A 13,565-nucleotide genomic window follows, 5' to 3' on the forward strand; every position below is an offset into this window, starting at 1 on the left:
CCTATACGATATTACGCAGGTGTACCAGTTTCTTTGGCTCTTAAGTGTATATCTTTCCACATAAACACGACGATGCAGCTCTGAACGTAAGTTTGCGTTGTCAGATGTCATAACAGTGTATCGGAACAATTTGATTTGTTTCAGTGTAGAACTATGCAATTAAGTAATTTTGACACGGCCACAATGCAGATTTATCATTTTGGATTAATTTTGCGTGTTTTGCGCAGAAAAATCTCGTAAATTGTTTCACCGGCTTGGAATCAGCAAGTATGCTAGTAGTTGTTTGGTTGACAGTAGCAGAACTCCATGTTTGTAGTGGATCAGAGGATGCTGCTGTGTCTTGGGGGGGGGGGGGGGGTCAAGGAGTCTCATATCTATCTGTGAGTGGAACTTTTCTTTTGTATGCCAGCAGTGGTGGGAGTGTCAATTTTCGCATCTTCTCAATCCCTTGTTCCTATCGGGGCGTTGTGTGACCTAGTAAACACTCATTTGGCTTTAAGTTTAAACGTAGGGCATTGTAATCCCTTCAGTGGATAATTATTCCTATCCCAACATGAGAAAGACTGATGTGTCTTTTGATAAATCGTCGGTACGGATCAGAAAATATCGTTCTTGCGTAACACAACTAACTCTTCATTCGCACGAAGTAACGAGTGCTATCGACAGGAGATGTCAAATTGATTCCCTATTTTTAGATATCAAGGAGGCTTTTGACGCCGTTACTTACAAAAGTCTTCTAATCAAATGGCGTGCCTATGAAATACCGCTTCAGTTGTGCGACTAAATTCGTGATTTCCTGATAGAAAGGTCACAGAACGTAGTAATCGACGTAAAATCGAGTTCCAGAACTGATATTCGGCGTTCCCAACGGAAGTGTTATAGGCCTTCTGCTGTTCCTAAGTTACATAAACGATTGAGGAGATCCGAGCAGCCGTCTTAGATGGTTTGTAAATGATCTGTCATTTACCATCTAGTAAAATCATCAGATCAAAAAGACATGCTATCTTTATTGTGCGAAAAGTGGCAATTGTCTCTCGATAAGGAAAAGTGTCAGGTCATCTACGTGTGTACGAAAAGAAACCCGTTAAATTTCAGTTACCCGATAAATCACACAAAGTTAAAGACTGTCAATTCGACTAAATACCTAGGAATTACAATTACAAATAGCTTAAATGGGAACGATCTCACAGATAATGTTGGGGGGAAGGCAAAACAAAGACTAAGTTTTATTGGCAGAACGCTTAGAAGATGCAACAGGTCTAATAAACAGACTCAGTCCTCTGCTCGAGTATTGCTGTTTTGTGTGGTATCCTTTACGGATAGGATTGACGGAGGATATCGAAAAAGTTCAAAGAAGGGCGCTCGTTTTGTATTACTGCGAAGTACGTGGGAGAACGTCATGGATATGATTAACGAGTTGGGTTGGCAGTCGTTAAAACAAAGGCGTTTTTCGTTGCGACGAGATAGTTGAACGAAATTTCTGTCACCAACTTCCCCCGGAATGTGAAAATATTTTATTGTCTACCACCTACATAGCGAGAAATGATCATCATAATAAAATATAAGAGAAATCAGACCTCGTACAAAACGATTTAAGTGTTGATTTTTCCCACGCGCGATAAGTGTGAAACAGTAGAGAAATAGTCTGAAACTAATTCGAAGAACCATCTGCCAGGCACTTAAGTGCGAGCTGCAAAGGTAGGTAGAGAGATAGGACTGTGCAGTTTATCACGTGTCATTTTCTCACTGCTACAGAACACTGAAGAGACGACAGTGCTGGTTAAAGACGATGCGACTACATGAAAGTAATCTTCACATACGGAGACGCGCAACAAGGCCTCTTAATTCTAATACTGCAGGGGTGGGAGAAGATAATTCTGCCTTGTCCACTGTCTCTATACGGCCGTGGAGTTATGCTGTTATGGAGTTTTATGTTGTATGTGCGTACATGCGCTATCGTTGATATCAGATATCTGTGCAATAAATTACGAGAACGCTCTTTCATAATTCATTCATGGTGTAGGGGAAGATGAAAAGGAGGAAGACAGGGTTTTATCGTCCCGTCGACGAAGAACTCGTAACAGACGAAGGGCAAGTGAGATTAGACAATAGTGTTGAAGGAAACAGGTCGTGTCTAATAGAAAAGATCCACCTAGCATTCTCTTTAAGCGATTTACGGAAACCACAGAAAACCTAAATATGGAAGAGTCCACAAATGAGTGTCCAGTATTCTAATTACTGGCCCACGTTACTTGGTCTATATGATACTCTTACAATAATTTGTATGAATGTGAACAGACCGCGCGATAGAGAAGTCTAAAATAAGGCTAAATAGAACCCAGATATTGCCGTAATTAAAATGAGAAGCGGAAGGGTACTCGGCATGATGCAGAGGTGGAGTTAACTTCAATTTTTTTGAGACTGTGTGAACTTGAAACTGCACAATAGTTTTGTTCATTTAGAGTTTAAAATCACCAACGGGACTTCATCCAACGCCTGTGAAGATTCCTTAAGACGGCGTCCGAGACTCCACAGCTTTGACTGATTAAAATCACATGTTCTTTTCGCGTGTTACAACGATCAGCAAGTAACTTCAGCAAAGAGAAAAACCGAATGGAAACATCAGTCTCCATCTAGCATTACCACTACCAGAAAATGCGACAACTTGAAAAATCTTCATGGACTTTCTAACGTTTTACCTTATGGAAGGCGTGTGTAATGGGAAGATAATAGCACAATATTACTTCAGAACCAATTATTGGTATTTGTAACTTTCTTCTTTAATAACCCAAGAGAATAGTGTTTGTTGTCTATTACAATAATCAGTTGTGATCTGTGTGCTTTTATGGCGCGTTTACACAAAACGCAAATAAATTTGTATAAATAAAAATGTAAATATTCGTTTGTTCAGAATTGTGTATCTCAGAAAGTTCTTGACAGATTGCCTTGAAATGACCGATTGCTTTTAAATTTTGACACAACTTTGCATTCTAATGTATACCAAACATCTCAAAATTTGCCTTTCCGATTTACTTAAATTTCTTATACGTTACTGTAAAAAAAAAACGTTTACACCCCCCCCCCCGCCCCCCCACACACACTACACACATTATGTAATAGCGAAACGTTGTTAGCAAACAGAAAAGTTGTATTTATGGCTTACTGGTTTATGATTAGAGTACTACTACTACAACAACAACAACAACAACAACTACTACTACTACTACTACTACTACTACTACTACATAATTTGCAGTAACTATAAACAAGGCTCAGCGTCTGTGAGAGGAGGGGGGAAGAGGAGATAGAGAGACACAGAGGCAGGAGGAGAAGGAGAAGAGAGAGTGAGAGAGAGCTGGGGGGGGGGGGGAGGGGGGAGGAGAATAGGACGTATATTCAATTCCCATACTTATTAGAAACATTTGCTTTTTCTTTTCTTTCCTTTCTTTTCCGTTTAACCAACTGAGTCACAGCAAAGCGTGACTGGGTACAGCTAGTAGATTAGTAATTAAATAAATAAAATCACATGCGGTCATGGTTGTCGGGGTTGAAGCGGGGATCTTCCGTAAAACATTTTTCCATTCAACACATCTGTGGCGGTCAACACGTGCCTGTTATATAACTGAAGCATTACTGTAATTTCTGCACAATGGGAAGCTTAGCCCGTGGCAGACGCTGTTGCATCATCTATGCAGACAAGTGCACAGCTGTTTGCCCTCAAACGCAGAGCTAACAATTCATACGGAACTATAGGGCCATCACTTGCTGTGGTCCCATTGGGTGGTCCCTTTCAGACAAGAGAAAGTGCTGTTTGAACTACGTTTACGTCATGTGCAACCAGTGTTAATCACTCACCGATGGTACATTGTTCTACACCCCCGTCTCTGAATCCATTCAGGCTACCCCTTGGGTGCTGACTCTTCCGTAAATGTTAGTGGAGGACATGTATTCTTGAGTGAATTGCAATATTAGTGTGAGAAAGATGATTATTTTATTTAAAACACAAACACACACACACACACACACACACACACACACACACACACACACACAGAAGAGAGAGAGAGAGAGAGAGAGAGAGAGAGAGAGAGAGAAGAAACAAGCGTCTTGCCATGAATAGGTGTTTCAATAAATTTGTGTGCACTTTGTTATCCTGTGTGGTTTCGTTAAAGATAACTGGTTTTGTTGCAGAACGCGGGCCCCGCGCCGAGTCCGCTGGGGCAGATGCCTCCCAACGACGGGATGCCTGGTGGGCCGATGCCGCCCGGCTTCTTCCCAGTAAGTACTCGGCGAGCGTGCCTCCGTCGCTGTTTGTCGTTGCCTGTGATGCTTGCACGATTGTTCTCCCTTTGTTTGGATGTGACCAGCCCGTCCACACCACCTACTCCTGCATCTGCACACTACCCCTGTCTGTCGCTACAGCCAGCCATACTTACCCACAACCCTTCAGCTGTCGTCTCTCTTGCAGGTTTGGACTCTCACAGGTAACTATTTACATGTTCCAGACTTGCATGTGTGTGCTGCCTGTGTGTGCACGCGTGTCGATGTTACCCTAACGGCTGCGTTCGTTGTGTGATACATTGGTCTAATCAGACTGGAACGGAAGCGCGCCGGGTGAAGAACGACATCGCGTCTGAATGGTAGTGGATAAGAAACATCGAAAGATGCAGAAACATCGACTGATGCCGAACATTGGCACGATCTCTCTAAAACTGGTATGTGATTATCTTCCGGAAGTAAGATATTGTGGCGAAAGCTGAATAATGTAAGCTGTAAAATAAAAACAAAAGGAAGTTGGAAGACTAGTATTTTTTTAGCGATTATCACACAGATGAAGCTTCGTGGAGGATATCAAATGGAAAACTAGTCATCACTTTGACAAGAGCGTCATGAACCCCGTAATGATAGGTACACACGTTGTCTATAAAGGCGTTGTAACAGTTTCGTGGGAATACCAATAATGGAGTAAATGTTGTAAAAGATGGCAGTCGGCAAGCGTCGGACTACAGAAACAAGACTGACGTTCGGCAAGATCTATGTTGCTGCGTCGAAACATACATCCGGCATGACTGAGGCATGCAATTGGTAACTTAAGTAAGCCAACATACATGTTGAACATCCTGTAATGAAGAAGACCATTGATACGTTGCTTCAAAAACCTCGCGTGTAACTGGGCCAGCTCCGTAGTACGGCAGTGCTGAGTGGATAGCTGAGTGTCATAAAAATGTTTGTCCTACGACATGTTAAATTGCTTGGTAAATTTGTAATACTGTAACAAAGCGTAATATTCGCGAAAACACTTGAAGATCTTGAACTTCGATCTGGAAAACATTGCCGCGTTCGGTGTAGTGTGATTTTCACTACATGGAAACGAGAACATATGAGGACGAGTCCGTAAAACATTTGAAACGTCAGCTGTGTGGAGCAGGAGCAACAGCAGCAGCAGCAGCAGCAGTAGCTCGAAAACGAATACCAACATACACTAACGAAGTTCATAGTAACTGCGAAAGGCCAAATGCATGGAGCGCTTGATGGCCCGAAACAGTGCGTGAGCACATGTTGCCCAGTCCGTTAACCTGCGAAAGGCCAAATTTGTGGAGCAGCGATAGCTCGAAACTGTGCGCGTATGGCTAGCTTAATTTCGCTCCTCCTGTAGGCTTGATCCTTCCTACGCCTATCGGTGGAGTGTGCGTTTGTGTTGACTGTTGACGCTTTGTTCCAGAACTCGACCATGAGGCCATCACCGCCGACGCATCCGTCTTCACAGCCGTCCCCTCACCCCCAGCCCCCACCCCCGCATAGTCAAATGATGTCCGGCCAGGTGAGTGTACGTCCCCGCTTCGCATGCTGCACCCCACCTAATGCCTTTCCCGCCTGCCGCATGCTGGCTGGTGTGGTCTCTTGGGTTTGTTCTGGGTATTGCCTTGTGCCTTCAATGTCGCCTGCATGATTTGTGTGCTATTTATACCCCACTCTGCCCCTCCTAACACTACGACGACGTCGGCAGATGGCAGCAAGTGATTCATCCCGAGAAGTAATTTGAGCGTTGCCCGCTAGGTGGCAGCGTTGGTGGGCGGCGGCGCGGCGGGATTTCAAGACGACATTGGCAGACGGCGTGGACGCTTCGACTGCACGACAGCACCGCTGCACTAACTGGTTTCTTTTTCTGTTTGATTTTCTTTTTTATCTTCACAGCACTGTTAATACCACGGAGTGCAGTCACGTCGACATCATAAAGACTTCAGAAGTTTTTTTTTTCCTTTTAAAGACGCTTATGTGTGTACTGCACATAAGAAAGTTTGCTTCAAGCAATTACATGAGTTCACGTATGCTATATGCGAACGAAGTAGTATGTTGGAGCTTCTGTTTCATTTTGTTGTTAACAACATGAAGAGGTTGTTTTGAGTTGCAGCTAATAATGCTATAGTTTAATCGGTGATGATCAGTTCAAAATTTATTGAACTATAATAACGTAAATTTGGCAGCAACTTTTGAGGAAATAATCACGTACACATATGCAGTGACAGGGGGGGGGGGGGGGAGGGGAGGGAGAGAGAGAGAGAGAGAGAGAGAGAGAGAGAGACTGTATTAATATTGTCTTTATCTTAATTCTGATATCTACAAAGACAGAGGTTCTAAGTCGCTAGCGTTGTTGTCCCATTTCGTCACTCCCTCTTCTTCTGTTATTGAAAGTTACCGGCACAGACTGTGCTACTTACCGGCATAGACTGTGCTACTGTTGGAGATGGCGAAAAATAGCTGCAGTAAATAACGGATTATTGAGCATTCGTTGTTATCGTATTAACCGGTTACCAGTACTGGGCAGTTACCGAAATGACAGCCAACACTGTGCGCCTTCGATTCACCCTGCTTGCAATTACTGTCATACCATTAAAAAATTTCAAATGGCTCTGAGCACTATGGGACTTAACATCTGAGGTCATCAGTCCCAGAACTACTTAAACCTAACTACCCTAAGGACATCACACACATCCATGCCCGAGACAGGATTCGAACCTGCGACCGTAGCAGTCTCGCGGTTCCGGACTGAAGCGTCTAGAACCGCACGGCCATCGCGGCCGGCCATACCATTAAAAAGACTGCATTCTAATTTCACTTCGTCTGTCTGAATCACGTTCATTTACATGGAGACAACTGTGCGCCATTCATTCGTGGGTCGTTAATTCTTATCAACTTGGAATTTCCCGTTAACTTTGAGAGACTAAAGTACGGAGTTTCTCCATTTACACCAGCTACGTTGTTGCTTTTATTTTTAAATATTTCTCTGGGGTCTCAGTTTTTCATGATTAGTGACAGTTTACTAATGATTTTTGTTGCAGAATACTGCGCTACATCAGAAACGCTGTAGTTATCTGGTATAGTATTCCTGTATGTAACAAACAACGTGCCAGTGTCCTTCAGAAGCTTCTGTACAATGTTGGCCTTTGAGTTTTGCGTAATAATATTATGCCCCGCTTTCCTAATATGTAATAAGTTTTACATGGGATCCAAGAGACTGTCTGCCGAGACAAGATGACAAGAATACGTTATTATGACTACTTAAATATTCACACTGTATCTAACATTTTTTCGTTTCCTTCCCAATGTGTAATAACTTTATTAGTAGTAACAACATCGTATAGGCCCCGAGAGCACTGTTTAGTATGACTAGAAGGAAAGTGGTTGTTGGGGGGGGGGGGGGGGGGGAGCTAGCGAAGTTGGCACTGAAGTTACGCACGTAAGAAGAAGACTATAATTTGCTGGGTTGCCATACAAGATTCTCATTCTTACCTGCAACAGATTGTTGCGTTAGAAACATTTCGTTGGCGGAGAACTCCAGACGTGTTACTAGTCAGTGCACGACAGTAACGATTCAGCAATCAACAATGTGACACGGAGTCGTTTTAACATGAACGTATATTAACACTTTAGCAGCTTGGCAGTATTGGGAGGGATAGCATATAATGAAATTTTACTTACTGTGCGTATACAGTACAATAAGGAGACTACATGATAAAGTTGTAAGAGATGTGGTGGTATACGGGATAAGAAATTCAGTGCACAGAGCTATCATTCCTGGCAGCAACGACGTCTCCAACCAAGTTCGGAATAGTGTAACTGAATATACTGGGCACATTCGGGTACGTCATTCCACGCTGCTCCAGCGCTGTGCTAGAGTTAATCAATCACAGTGGCTGGAAATGATGGCGTGCCAGTCTCTCTGCAATCCGTGGCCAGATGTTTTCAGTGGGTGAGAGATACGGAGAATGTGCCGTCACTGGCAGCACTCGAACAGCCTCTTTATTGAGTTAGGTCAGATGCGATTTATGTCACTTTGTTGAAAGATAACTGCACCTCCAACACACGTCAGAGAGGTGATAGTGTTGTGTACCCAGTGGCATCCCAGACCCCCACAGCAGTTGCTGGGACAGTATGACGATGAGGATTGCAATTGGCAATGTTCTTTCTCCTCTGAGACTTTCTAGATGGATGCATCCATCGTGATGCTGTATACAGAACTGGGACTCGTTTAAAAAGGTAATGGGGTGCAATTAGTGTGTGGAATGTCGTCATTGGACTCACTACTGTCTGCGTGACACTCGTCTGTTGCATCAAGGGAAGCCACAACAATGGTCACTGTGATGGACAGTCCTTGGTTCTCATCGCATTGTATGTGTTGACAGTTTCTTTGCTGCATAAGAGCCTATTCCTTGACTCAAGGTATGTGACGTGATTATACTACCCTGCACGGGCAGAGGAACGATGTAGGCCTCATTTCTGGTTAGTTGGATCATTTGTGGTGTAAGCGCTGGTTCGAGAATATTTTTCCACACAAGTGACTTATCATTTGCCCCAGCCCCCCCCCCCCCCCCCCCCCCAACCTCGTTTCCTCCTACAGTTTCATTCGTGTCACTATTCCCTGTGAATGGTGATAGGGACTGTATATGAATCCTGCACTTGGGCAGCCCTGGTGTCCCAAGGGGCCACTACTAATTGTGATAAGTACCATACAGAAATCTTACAGCTGGGTTGCCTTTGGCACCCCTCTCAGCTGGCGTTTCAAGCTGCGGCTTGTGTCTCTTGGGCCTTAAACCTGCCTTGTACGGTGTTAACTCTGGCCCTCCTGAACCCAGGAATTCCACGTACGAAGGATAGCAGGATGATCTGGCCCAACGTGAGCAGCAGTATTGTGGGATGATAAACCGAAGTCTTGGCAGGCTACTTCACACCCTCTGTCCATCTCCTCCACCCCCTCTCCCAGCCCACCTCCTCCAACCACCCTCTCACTGTCTAACCTCCTCCCCCCTCTCTCTGTCCATCTCCTCCCCCCCTCTCTCTCTGTCCATCTCCTCCCCCTCTCTCTCTGTCCATCTCCTCCCCCTCTCTCTCTGTCCATCTTCTCCCCCCTCTCTCTGTCCATCTTCTCCTTCCTCCTCTCTCTGTCCATCTCCTACTCACCCCTGTCTCTGTGCATCTCCTACTCACCCCTTTCTCTGTCCGTCTCCTATACACCCCTCTCTATGTCCATTACCAACTCCCCCAATTGCTGTGTATCTCTTCCAGACCCCTTCTCTCTCCATGTTATCAGGCTCACCACAATGGGAGGCTAGTGTTTATTACCACTACAGTGTTTCTTTATAGATCATAATTAATGTGTGTACCAAATTTGGTTGATATCATTCCAGGAGTTTAGGATGAGCTTTCTACCTGTGACTTTGCCCACATAAGCACATGTCAAATATATTATTACCAAAGTAAGCTGGTCCTGGCAGATATTACCAAACTGTCAGTTTAATAAGTCAGGGTTGCAAAATGCTAACACAAATTCTTTACAGAAAAATGGAAAAATTGCTAGAAGCTGACCTCGGGGAAGACCAGTTTGGATTCTGCGGAAACGTAGGAATACATGAGGCAGTACTCACACTTTGACTCTCTAGAAAACTTTTTACAATGTTGACTGGAATACTCTTTTTGAAATTCTGTAGGTAGCAGGAGTAAAATACAGGGAGTCAAAGACTGTTTACAACTTGTGCAGAAACCAGATGGTAGTTATGAGAGGTGAGGGCTGGTATGGATTCATTGGGGGCCAGTTTAAGTGAGCTAGTGATCTAGTAGTTCGAACACTTTACAGCAGCCAGTTGGTAGTCTCAGGTTGTGTCTGCCTATGTGCTGTCCACTTGTGTGGAGTGAGCTAGTATTTATCTTAGGCTACAGTGAGAACTCTGCAGAGCAGATTTTGGTGTTGGTTTATTCTTATTGTTCATATTCTGAATTCATTCCAACCTCAGTGGTGCCACTGTCCCGTAATTTTCTGTTTTGTGGGGGGGGGGGGGGGGGGGGTCTGTTTCTACTTTCCCAGTTATTCTGGACTGCTTTGTTTGCGTTTTTTTATATATTTTTAAATTTTTTACATAGTACTATGCGGATAGGGATTGTGCTTGTTGTGAATGGTCACAAGGGGAATTGGCTGCTGTCTGTAAACAGCCAGAAGCTGCATTGGCCATGGTTGACGGGATTCTGGCTATCGCTCAAAACTGTGGTGAGATTGGGGTGTCAGTGACAAGGCCTATGACAACTTAGTTGCCATTGGAATCCCCTGGTGACATGGCTGTCATCGTGTCTTCAGATATGCAACATCGTCTTCACTCCAGAGTGCTTGGTTGACAGTGGGGGGTTCACGTGTCACTGGACTGAAGGCGAAAGAGGGAACAGGCCACACAGTTAGCTCCTTACTCCTAACTAACAAGTACGCGGTGCTACCCAGTGTTGGTAATGTTGTGTTGGGCCAGCTGCTGATTTCCCTGTCAAGTCCGGACAAGTGCAGAGGGCTATGCTAATCACTGGGAGCTCCATTGTTAAGTGGGTAATGGAACCCCTGAGGGAAACACAGCAGTGAAGAGTGCCAGCATGCAACTGTTAAGTTTGCCGGGAGGCAGATGGAGGGGTCTCATTTGAGACATGGATGAGTCTCTGCTGGCAGCTATCGAATACACTGGGTGCAACTAGCTGCAAATAATGGCACGTATCACAGTGAATGATGTCTGCCACTTGTGTTATAAGGTAATCTTAGTTTCCTTTCAGTGGGTGGCTGATATGGTGGAAGCAACTAGCATCACATGCAGGGTGCAGGCTAAGCTCATTATTTGTAGCATCATACCCAGGGTCGTGTGGTTTGGAACAGTGTAGAAGCTCTAAACCAGAGACTCGGATGACTCTGTGACGGTATTGGACACAAATTTCTTTACCTCCTCTATTGGGTGCAGAATTGTAAGATTCCCCTTAATAGGTAGGGCAAGAACAACATGCGGGAAGTGGCTGCTAGAGTAGTGGAGTACATGTGGTGTGCACATGTTTTCTTTAGAACCCCCTTGGGAGCAGATATGAAATGCCTGCCAGATTCGAAGATACCTGAGGCACAGTGTTATCAGAGAATGATTGTCCATACAGATGAGGTATAGGAAAGGTTATTACAATACTAGTAAAATGCAGGAGCAGCCAAGGAAAGGTCCCATCATTAGTATTGCTTATTGAAGGTTGTAGTACTCGGATACAATTAAGAACAGAAAGTTGGTCAAAGCTGGATGTGAATAGCAATGAAACTCTTTAAGTTCAGACTGGAATATCTGTCGTCAGTGTAGGTTAGTCACCAATGGTGGCAGCATGTCGATTGCAGTAAAATACTCAATAATATCTAGAGTCAGTATTGCGGATTCAGAATGTGAATTAATCTGAATGAAGTGAAGCATTGAAGGTCAGTCAAAAATCGTTGTCGAATGATTTTATAGACAATCTTAGTCAGAAGCTGAGTCAAAAGCTGTAGTGGTAGACCACTTCAGAGAGAACTTGTAGAATACAGTTAATAACTTTCATGATCATGCCATTGTAGCAGGCGGTGACTTCAACTTGCCGGATTTAGACAGAGAGTCGTACTACTAAAACTGGTACCAGAGATGGGATTCATGTGACATTATTCTGAATGTCTTGTCCAAAAATTACTTGGAACAGAGAATTGGAGAACCAACTCTTGAAGGTAATGACTTAGACCACCTAGCAATAAATAGACTTGAACTTATTGAATCAGTTAACACAGAGAAAAAGGTATCAGTGATCATAAGGCTTTGATAGTAACTATGTCTACAGGCTGGACAAGGAATGTTAAGAAGATATTGTTGCTTAGCAAGAGTGGCAGGATACAAACTGCAGAGTGTACGAGTAGTAAGCATCAAATATTCAGTGCTGAGGATAAAGTTGAGCACAAATGGAAAAGAATTCAAAAGCTTCATTTAACATGAGTTATAAAAGAATGTTGTGAGCGAGGTCTTAAGAAACAAGAAAGACTCACAGGGCTTAGTAGCTGTATTAGAAAACTGCTACATAAACAAAGAGTTTCATCACAGATTCAGGAGAAGTCAAAACCTAGCTGACAAACAAAAGCTGAACGAAGAGAAACTGAGTGTAAGGAGAGCAATTTGAGAAGCATTCAATGACTTTGAAAGTAAAGTTTTGTCAACAGATGCTCCGAAATCATCTATTCCATTACTTAGTGACCATAATGGTGCCAAAACAGAAGACTAGGTAAAAGGTCAAAGCGCTGAATTTGGTCTTATAAATCTGTTTCATTGTGGAAGATCATAGTATTATAGTACAGTCCCTCCTTTCAATCATCATACGAATGTCAAAATGGCAGATATTTAGATAACCGGTCATGTAATAGAAAAGCATTTACAGGCGTTTTGTGGTGGAGAGGCATCAGGCCCAGCTGAGATACCTATAAGATTCTACAAATATTCTGTGAAAGAATTTGTCCCCTTCTATCAACAGTTTGTCATAGTTCACTGGAGCAACAAAGGGTACATAGCGACCGGAAAACAGTGCAGGTCATTTCCTTTTTCAAGAGGGGTCATAGGACAGATACATATGGTTGTAGGCGTATGTCATTGACATCAGTCTGTTGCAGAATTTTGGAACATTTTTTGCTGCTCAAGAATGAAGACATTTTTGGAGGACAAAAATCTCCTCTATGAAAGGCAACATTGATTCCAAACACAGAGATGTCTTCCACCATGAGATCCATTGCACTGTAGACAATGTTATTCACGTTGATGCTGTGTTCCTAGACTTTGGGAAGGCATTTGAAACCATCCTACACTGCCGTTTAGTGAGAAAAATACGACCTTTCTGAGTAACAGACCGGATTTGCTACTGATGAAAGACTTCCTTGCAGATAGAAATCAACACATTGCTCTTTACAGAACAAAATCATCAGATGTAAAAGATAATTTCCGGAGTACTCCAAGGGAGTATGATAGGGCTATTAACTTTTACAATGTTATATAAATGATCAGAAAGCATCAGAAGCTCTTAACAGATTATGAGGTTGTCTATAAGAAAGTAACAATGACAAAAGACAGTATCACTTTACATAATGACCTGCAGAGGATTGATGAATGATGTAGGCTCTGGCATTGACCATGAACATCAGTAAATGTAACATATTGCACATACAGAGGAAAAGAAATCCACTACACTACTGATGGAAAATGGCTGGAAACAGTATCTACCAT

The 13,565-nt window shown here is 43.4% G+C and overlaps 1 protein-coding gene across 6 annotated transcripts in view; it reads left to right on the plus strand.

The window, feature by feature from the left end:
* LOC124556799 (single-stranded DNA-binding protein 3) overlaps positions 1-13,565 on the plus strand; it is a 382,113-nt gene that overhangs the window by 278,429 nt on the left and 90,119 nt on the right. For 4 of the 6 annotated variants that reach the window (XM_047130814.1, XM_047130816.1, XM_047130815.1 and 1 more), the window contains exons 6-7: positions 4,192-4,278; positions 5,723-5,821. In XM_047130814.1, coding sequence (XP_046986770.1) covers positions 4,192-4,278; positions 5,723-5,821 — 186 coding nt within the window. The remainder of the gene's footprint in view (positions 1-4,191; positions 4,279-5,722; positions 5,822-13,565) is intronic. The other 2 variants (XM_047130818.1, XM_047130819.1) reach the window with 1 other exon arrangement.

Source organism: Schistocerca americana, chromosome X, assembly GCF_021461395.2.
Source record: "Schistocerca americana isolate TAMUIC-IGC-003095 chromosome X, iqSchAmer2.1, whole genome shotgun sequence".
Lineage (NCBI taxonomy): Eukaryota > Metazoa > Arthropoda > Insecta > Orthoptera > Acrididae > Schistocerca > Schistocerca americana.